The sequence below is a fragment of the Zea mays genome, chromosome 7, assembly GCF_902167145.1.
Source record: "Zea mays cultivar B73 chromosome 7, Zm-B73-REFERENCE-NAM-5.0, whole genome shotgun sequence".
NCBI classification, from domain to species: Eukaryota; Viridiplantae; Streptophyta; class Magnoliopsida; order Poales; family Poaceae; genus Zea; species Zea mays.
In genome coordinates, this window is record NC_050102.1 from 135211562 (window position 1) to 135221471 (window position 9910).

The 9910-nt window shown below is 45.1% G+C and overlaps 1 protein-coding gene and 1 long non-coding RNA gene across 2 annotated transcripts; one reads left to right on the forward strand and one right to left on the reverse strand.

Moving 5' to 3' along the window:
• Positions 1-5660: 5660 nt before the first annotated feature.
• On the forward strand, positions 5661-6662 carry LOC100278455 (uncharacterized). The gene has a single exon (NM_001151729.2). It carries the CDS (start codon positions 6002-6004, stop codon positions 6446-6448), a length of 447 nt encoding a protein of 148 aa, NP_001145201.2. The 5' UTR covers positions 5661-6001; the 3' UTR covers positions 6449-6662.
• A 172-nt stretch (positions 6663-6834) lies between these two features.
• Positions 6835-9285, reverse strand: LOC100277473 (uncharacterized). The gene is made up of 2 exons (NR_157099.1): positions 8879-9285; positions 6835-7111 (listed from the first exon to the last, which is right to left on the reverse strand). It is a non-coding gene; the product is annotated as an uncharacterized lncRNA (long non-coding RNA).
• Between the last annotated feature and the right edge of the window lie 625 nt (positions 9286-9910).

Below are 9910 nucleotides of genomic sequence, written 5' to 3' on the forward strand. Positions count from 1 at the left end.
CTTGCTTGGTTGTCCCTTGCGACCTTTAAGCGCCGTCTTGAAGCGCTTAATGATGAGGGCCATCTCCTCATTATTTAGCCCGGCCGCCTCAACTTGCGCCACCTTGCTCGGTAGCGCCTCCTTGCTCCTTGTTGCCTTGAGAGCAATGGGTTGAGGCTCATGAATAGGACCGTTCAACGCGTCGTCCACATATCTTGCCTCCTTGATCATCATTCGCCCGCTTACGAACTTCCCCAGAACTTCTTCGGGCGACATCTTGGTGTACCTAGGATTTTCACGAATATTGTTCACCAAATGAGGATCAAGAACGGTAAAGGACCTTAGCATTAGGCGGACGACGTCGTGATCCGTCCATCGCGTGCTTCCGTAGCTCCTTATTTTGTTGATAAGGGTCTTGAGCCGGTTGTATGTTTGAGTTGGCTCCTCGCCCCTTATCATTGCGAACCGTCCAAGCTCGCCCTCCACCAACTCCATCTTGGTGAGCAAGGTGACATCATTCCCCTCATGAGAGATCTTGAGGGTGTCCCAGATCTGCTTGGCATTGTCCAAACCGCTCACCTTATGGTACTCGTCCCTGCACAAAGAGGCTAGCAACACAGTAGTAGCTTGTGCATTTTTATGAATCTGTTCATTAATAAACATGGGACTATCCGTACTATCGAAGTGCATTCCACTTTCTACAATCTCCCATATGCTAGGATGGAGAGAGAACAAGTGACTACGCATTTTGTGACTCCAAAATCCGTAGTCCTCTCCATCAAAATGAGGAGGTTTACCAAGTGGAATAGATAATAAATGAGCATTAGTACTTTGAGGAATACGAGAGTAATCAAAAGAAAAGTTCGAATTGACCGTTTCTTTCTCTCGTATTCGTTGTGGTCGTCGTCCTTTTGGGAGGAAGTAGACTCATCGCTGTCGTAGTAGACGATCTCCTTGATGCGTCTTGTCTTCTTCTTCTTCCCATCTTTGCGTCTGTGGCCCGAGCCCGAGTCGTTGGACTTGTCATCCCTTGGCTCGTTGACGAAGGACTCCTTCTCCTTGTCGTTGATCACGATTCCCTTCCCTTTAGGATCCATCTCTTCGGGCGGTTAGTCCCTTTGTGAAGAGAACGGCTCCGATACCAATTGAGAGCACCTAGAGGGGGGGTGAATAGGTGATCCTGTGAAACTTAAACTTATAGCCACAAAAACTTGTTAAGTGTTAGCACAATAATCGCCAAGTAGCTAGAGAGGAGTCTCAACAAAACACAATACCACAAGAGATCAAACACAGAGATGACACAGTGGTTTATCCCGTGGTTCGGCCAAGACCAACGCTTGCCTACTCCACGTTGTGGCGTCCCAACGGACGAGGGTTGCAATCAACCCCTCTCAAGCGGTCCAAAGACCAACTTGAATACCACAGTGTTTTGCTTTGCCTTTCAATATCCCATTTGCGAGGAATCTCCACAACTTGGAGCCTCTCGCCCTTACACTTGAGATTCACAAAGAAATACGGAGTAAGGGAGGAACTAGCAACGCACACAAGACTCAAAATCAGAGCAACAGCACGCACACAAGTCGCAACAAGAGCTCGCAACACAACTCAATGAGTTCACAACTCAAGAAGAGCTCTAGATGTTATCACAATGAACCAAATGCGCGGAATTGATGTCTTGGTGCTTAGGAATGTTGTAGGAATGCTTGTTATCCTCCTCCATGCGCCTAGGGGTCCCTTTTATAGCCCCAAGGCAGCTAGGAGCCGTTGAGAGCAAATCTGGAAGGCTGATCTTGCCTTCTGTCGACTGATGCACCGGACAGTCCGGTGCACACCGGACACTCTCCGGTGCCCGATTTCTTTCCTTAAACGGCGCAGCCGACCGTTGGCCGCCAGAGAGCCGTTGGCGCACCGGACATGTCCGGTGCACACCGGACAGTCCGGTGCCCCCTTCTAGCCGTTGGCTCGGCCACGTGTCCCGCGCAGATCGCGCGGCCGACCGTTGACCCGGCCGACCGTTGGCTCACCGGACAGTCCGGTGCACACCGGACAGTCCGGTGAATTATAGCCGTACGTCGCCGGTAAATTCCCGAGAGCAGCCAGTTCGCCCGAGTCAGTCTGGCGCACCGGACACTGTCCGGTGCACCACCGGACAGTCCGGTGCTCCAGACCGAACAGCCTTTTGGCTGTACACAGCCAACTTTTCTCTGACTCGATTTCTCCTGTTTCAAGCACTTAGATGCAATACATTAGTCTTTAAAACAATGTACTAAGGCTTAGAAACATACCTTTACTCTTGATTTGCACTTTGTCCATCCATGGGTATAGATTCACATTTTAGCACTTGTGTTGGCACTCAATCACCAAAATACTTAGAAATGGCCCAAGGGCACATTTCCCTTTCACCCCTTAAAAACGTCAAAAAAATAGTTAAAAAATATTATTGTAAGTCTTTGATACCCTTTTATGCCTATATTTCAATTATCGGTATGGCTTTTGAACTATTTATATTCTACATAGTGGATGGTTTCAACTTAATCCATGCATTTAAGTCTTAACATCGTACTTAGGGCTTATTCGTTTCACCGTTAATCCATGCAGATTGAAGTGTAATGGGATGGATTGAGATAGATTTTGACTTGTATGAATTTAAACTGACTCGATACCATAAAGATATATAATCAAGACATTCATGCCCCTTCAAAAAAAACGTCAAATAAAATAGTTAAAAAATATTATTGTAATCTTTGATACCCTTTTATGCCTATATTTCAATTATCGGTATGGCTTTTGAACTATTTATATTCTACATAGTGGATGGTTTCAACTTAATCCATGCATTTAAGTCTTAACATATTACTTAGGGCTTAATTGTTTCACCGTTAATCCATGTGAATTGGATGGTATTGAGTCGGTTTAAATCTATAGCAAGTCAAAATACATCTCAATCCATTTCAATACACTTTAATTCACATGGAATTAGAATAACCGAACAAGTGTATATACCAAATCACATTAACAATTTCACGGCTATTACTGAATTGCTAAAACAGATCTACAGAATTGTATATGAATATTTTTGGACGGCGTACACTAAGTTAAAATCCTAGATCCGGCAGAAACGGAGGACTACGACCCGTTACCAGGATATATCTACGCGAAACAAAACGACGGAGTTGGAGTCACGCTCACACGACGCTATCTGCCAAGCACCCAAGATCGGCCTAGATTATTTCACGAGGACCCTGACCCTGACGCCGACAACACCGGGTGCGAGAACGCATACGCGAGCAACCGATTCAGCCGACAATATAATGCAGACCGAGACGGAGGAGTCGATTCGCACCTGAGGAATACAAGGAGCAACGCACGGGCAGCCGGCAGCCACGACCACGACCATGAGCGCAGAGGTCCACATGCATGGTGGCCTCAATCAGCAGAGAACAGAAACATCGCACGGCTCTGAGGTCGAAATCACCGGGTCCGCGACAATGGGGGCCCTTAAGGTTGCCTGGTTAACAATGCATTTTTACTTGAGCAGGCGTGATGAAAATTTTGTTTTTTTGAAAAGGGAGGGGCAAAAGATTTGCCGGTCCAATATATTAGAGAGGAGAAACACTTACAAGACACTCACGAAGACAAAAAAGGGGGGAGGGAAGAAAGAAGAAGGGCAAAACTCAACCACCTACTGCTAAATACAACTCCGAGACCACCAGGCCCAAACTAACCCAATAGAGCACCAACTAGCTCTTTCACTAAAGAAGCGACCTGATCTGGATTCTTCTGCTGATTCCTAAAGATCCTGTTGTTTTTTTCTAACCATAAGCTCCACAAAAAATAGATCAGAAGCCCGTCGATTTTTTTTTCTAGATTGCCTATTACAGAGACCTCTTAGATTTCTCCACCAACCATACAGGTGATGAAAATTTCATAAGGGGAAAAATGAAGAGGAGGTAGATGGCACCAAAACTTTCGTATACACAAGGTGCTCAGCCGCTCAGGCCATCAACATCGTCAGGTACGAGGATCTTCCTTGCACTCCAATACAATATCTCCATCACCGACGTGCTAGTTAGTACCTAGTATTGGCTGCGATGGGTATAGGCTCTAGGCTGGTCCTATAGTTGTTGCTCAAGTGGCTGATGATGTGCTCTCTTGGCTGTCCTTTCGCCTTCATGACTTTGGGAAAGCGTATTGGAGGACTTGTTCAACGATGCGCAGCCGTGGACGCCTGGCCTCTAGCAGCTCGACAGGCAATGGCGCAGGGCCGATAATATGATTGGAACCGACAGGTACTCGCGCAGGGCCGATAATACGATTGGGGGGGAAGGCCCTCGAATCCTCCTCGATCGCATCGCGGATGTGGATGCTGTTGGGCCTCGGTCTTAGTTGTCTTTTTCCACCTCTATCTGCGGTAGTTTGCAATGCTCATGTAATTGTCTTTTGTTATTTTTTTTTGTTTATTTATTTATCGTCTCCCTCGACCCTCGATTCCAAATTATAAACTATTTATATCATAATAAAAATAATATATCAAAAAACCAATATATATTGCAACTTTAAATAGAGTTTGTGGTCTTGCAATTGGAAATAGAGATGGAGGGTGCATCAGTGCCCAGTTTTCCAAGATCGTGCAGACCGCCTACACTTTTGCCACGCTTTGAAGGTAACGATCTCAAGGTATAAATGGGTTTGAATCTAACAATCTCAGATCAATAACACATGGGCCACTACGAACATAATCCAAACTGGACCAGAGTATTTAATCAAATTGGCAATGGCCTGTGACAACTGACATTCGTCAGGGGAAAAAATGAACGGCCGGAGTAAAAAGACGCACGTGAGCAGGTTCAGGCCTTCAGGGGTTCAGTGCTCTATGGCCATCAAAAGATGCATCAAGCTGGGCTGGGCTCAGCATTTTTCTTACCAGTACCGCAAGCACTTGTCCCTGACAGCCTCTGACTTCCTGAAAGCTTCAGGATCAATTCAGGCAGGCAGCGGTAGTCGTAGCCTTGTTCGTCCCTCCAACTTGGAGGAAAGGATGCCACATACTCAAGTTTGGCATCCGCTGATCCACACAGGAAAACAACCGTGTCAGCGGAATAAAATATAACCGGTGCGTTTAGTAGCCTGTCAGATTCCAGCATACTCCTGCTGCTAGCTATGTGGCACAACAAACTTTCAGCGTCTCTGGGATGTCAGTAACCATCAAACTGCAGTCTCAGGAGTTAACAAACAGAATGCAACCACTGATTATTACGATAGAACTGGAAAACAAAATACGGCACGTGAATCTAATGGCTGAGCCTAATTGGTAATTGTCTGCACGCGGATGCTAAAGCAAACAAAAGACATGTTCTCCTGGTCCTGTAACGCAAGACATGTGTCATAAACAAGTTACGCATTTGCATGACAGGCAGACACAGCAGCGACAACAAACCTTTTGAGCTATGCCAGCCTCATTCTAACCTTCCAATCCTACCAAATCATGGCCCAACCCATGCACGTATACCTCTGACAGGACCCCACCATGAGGCGAGAGTCCAAGGCCACATGGACTACAGGTGGAAATACCTGGAACACTGCATTGCAAGCAAATGTTCTCCCCGCTGCCTTTGGTAGCAACAGAAGGTACAGAAATAGTTGAGAAAGTTATGAGGAACAGTTGGAAGGATAGGCTGCCTTTCCAATTTAAAGGCACTGCCATCGTTTCTTCAGCCCCATGACAAGCTTCCACACAGTCACAAGCAACCACCTTGCATAGTTCTTAGCCTCATGGAATTCTGCCCCTACCCTGCATTGTCTGCCCTGTGAAGAGAGAGACCAGAGAGAGAGAGGGCTTCGATGCTCTTCTCAGGCTGCAGGTCAAGGAGTGAGAACAAGAAAGCCTTCTTTGAAGTTGGGTTGTTGAGGTGCTCTGAAGAAGTATTAGCGTGTGTTCCATCAGTCAGTTCTCTCATAATTTCATCTTCCTTTCCTTGTGTTGTCCTTGGCCTCTCTTTCTGTGTCCCTGCACTCTCTTGTTATGGACTCCTCTCAGCTTACTGGGGACAATGCTGAAGAGTGCAACAGTAATGAATCTGGGTGGACGATGTACCTGGGCTCCCCAGTGAACAGTGATGATCTCAAAGCCAATGGCAGCAAATGGAGTAATGTTGGCAGTGGCTGTAGCAATGGTAGAAGCAAAAACGACAACATGGATTATGATGATGGAGACTATGATTCATTAGCTTCTGATGCTTCCACAGGACCAGCTCAAGTGAAGGTGCTTAATGGCAAGGAAAAGAAAATTCATGAGAAAAGAGACAATTCCATAGAAGAACAAGATAGCGATGAGCAAGACGAACAAACCAAGCTCCCTAACAACTGTGACAAAAAGGCAGGCAAGATGAAGAAGGAAGAGAAGACCACCAGAAGGAGCCACAACAAGAGACGTAGTTCCTGTTCTTCACGAACAAGCTTCTTTAGGTAACTGTTGTAAAACCCTTGTAGGATGTCTCCCAACCATTTACAATCTAGCTAAAATCAGCATGGGGAATGCAAATCTTTTGGGATCTTAGGGCAAATATGTACCCCTTAGATACTCTTATCACCATCCTCATAGTATCATATAAAAAAGTGCATGTATTTATATAGATATTAACAGAGGGCACTCTCTCCAGATATATTTCGAAGGTTGTTCTCTATTTAATTGCTTTTTTACTTCTTCCCAGTATGTGTAGGGTTTGAAATGTTTTTATATGGCTGCAAAGTGGCAATTTTACTAACAGAAAGAGCTACTAAACTCTATGAAAGAGAGAAATTTATTTTGCCGATTAAGCATCCAGGGTAAACCAATTGACACCAGGGGTTCATTTCTGGCCGTTAAACATGCGAATTAAACAATGCACATACTATTTATATGAGACGTAAATCTTGAAAGAGAGACTGATTACAAAAACTATAGTACAAAGTACAAACATCTCGTTTACAAACCAGCATAAAGAAACATACACGTGGTACAAGAGCCTATAGCTATCACCTGATGTGTGCAATCGACTACTCTTTGCATCTGTAAGTGCTATAAAGCAGTTGATTAAAGCACCTCCTCTGCAATTGATGTGGAGGAATTATACCAGCAACAGTATTACGATCCCTGAAATCGAGCAAGAAAGCCTTGATTGAACTAGTAGATACAAGATGAACCAAAAAGTATATCTAGCATGACAGATGAAAGTCAATGTAGAGTTGTAGACGCTATATGAGCATACAACAAATCTACAATGTCAACCGTCATGATAAATGTTAGTTCATTATCACTCTGCTCATGATGTTTGCCTCGCAATATACAGCTTTCTACGAAAGCCTTGAACATATTATATATACAATTCAAGCAAAAAAGAAATTACATACAGCAAAGATACCTAGAAAGGATTGTCTGAATAGTGTCTGAATGGCCCACACTAGAATATAGAGATATCAAAGTCCTCAACAGGTAGGCAGATGCAGGACTTGTGGAACTCCATAGGCACAATCTTCAGTCAATTTCAATCAGGACCTTTCACCCTGAATTATCTACTAGGGGACCAATCACAAGACAACCAGTGCAACATGGGCGATGCAAAAATTCCCAACCTAGTAGGTTAATTTGTGAAATGTTAAGAAATTGCAACTATAGGACTATAGGTACACATTTTGGCAGCTTCTAGACTCCTGAGCCTAAACTTTAGCATCAAAGGAGGAGCCAATATCGACACTAAGACTAGCCATGTTATTGGTCCTCAAAATTTTCTCCGCACGCCCGCTCATGCCGATGCCAAGAACCATCAGCGATCATCAGAACAGTGTTCTGCATTGATGCTTGGACCAAATCATCAGAACCATCCCTGGTGGTAGGAACAAACGCTGGCTGTGAAATAGTTGTTTATTTGCTCAGCATCAAAGCAAGAAAACTACTCAACTCATGCTTTTTATGATTAAACATCGGTGACCACAATGGGATGATTCAATACTTGAACGCTCTCTCCCTTTTTTCAGCTTGATAGAAAACCGATGCTGTGGATAGTCTTATGGGTACAACAAATCTGCCTAGACAAGTGTCATGATAGATAGTTGTTCCAGTTTAGTGTTTTAGTTTCAGTCACGTGTATTCCTTGAACAATGTGCGGTGAGTTTGTGTCTTGTAAATATTTTCTATCCTGCGTATCCAAGAAAAAAGTTGTCATGGTAGATGCAGGTTCATATCCCTCTGATGATAATGTGTGCCTATAGCAGTATAAATCTTTCTATGGAAACCTTGAACATACACAATTCAACTGAAAAGGAATCTTCATACATCAAAGTCATTCAGACAGGATCATATTGAGTAGTATCTGAATGGCCCAAACTGGAATGTAGAGGCCACAGTCCTCAACAGGTGGACAGGACCTGTGAAGCACCATAGGCACAAATGGAAGGAATTTTTCACTCTGAAATATCTACTGAGGAACCATTCATAAGGAAAAGTAAAAGACAACCTAGGCAACATGGAGGATAAAATTCATCGCCTATACTTGAAATTGTTCGCTTAACAGGCAACTGCTAGAGCCTAAATTTAAATTTTGGGATCACAGATGAGATTGCTTCAATATCCCAGTTAGTAGTTAGTACGTCTGTTTTTTTATTTTACAGAAAAAGATGGAGATTCTAATGCAATGCAATGCAGCACAATACACACTCAAATGCTAAGGAGATACGGCTAACATTCCTGAATGGTCTCATGTTACCATCTACAGTTCAGAAACATAGCACCGAGCGCCATGTTTCAGTTCCACACAGAATAAGCCATACACAGCGCAGGTGAATTTGTTCCGAAACCCAGTCTAGTGGCCACGAAATGAACCCAATCAAATCGGGAAGCACGCGCGTACGATTAGGAACGTACCCAGAGGTTGAGACGCGTTGGTCGCTGTGGAGGCTATGACTACGCGGCGGGCTTGGAGTGGTGGAGGAACGCCGCGGAGCAGAGCAAGGTAGTGATGAGGGCGAAGAACCCGAGCGCCACCGCCAGCGACATCCCGGCCACCGCCAGATCCAGCGCTAGCTGTGCGCCGTGGAACAACACGCCCAGCGCCATCGTCCTCGGCTCGGCTCCCCTCCCTGCCTCCCTAGCATGCGGTGGTGTCCAGCGCGGTCCTCTCGCTCAAGCCTGCGCCTCTTTCATCGCGACGCGCGAGGAGGGAGAATGGGGGCGGGGTGGAATGGAAGAGAAGCGGCGAGTGACACGCGGAGCGGCGAGGGGCGGGAGCGGAGGCGGCGACACGACCACCTGGCCCTGGACCTGCACCAGACGTCCAGACCCAGACACGCACGAGTGTCCGACCGCGACCAGATTCAGGACCAGAGATCGGGCGGACGCCCTGCACTGCACCTCGCTGAGACCGCTCGCGGTAACGACTGCCGTTCACCATCCGATCAAGAGTCTGACGGCCGAGATCATCTGCTAGTGCCTAGTACACCATAACCGGAGCTAGTACACCATAAAGCCCGGTCGTTCGGCAACCTGTGGGAAGCATCTCAACTTCACAAAAATTATGAAGCTGAACCCTTAAACTTGTTTTTTATATCAAACAATCTGCATCCAACAAATCGCAGATGGACAAAGGATCAACCGTTTTGGTGACGAAAATTGACCGTTTGAACTTTGGAGGGGAGAAATTCTCACAAATACCTAACCAAAACATCTTATAATAATTTGAAACTGATAGAGAACATGTAACAGACGTATGATTAAAAAGGCACAAAGGGCATATTTGATTCAGATTTTTTTCTTGCCAGCTTTTTCTGAGAATCTAGGTGTGATAAGAATTTAGCTATGAAAAGAATCTAAATATCATTGTGATTACATGCAAAGGAACATAAATGTGTCTATAAGGTTCAGGATCTAGAAAAGTGACAGATTCATACTATTACAACG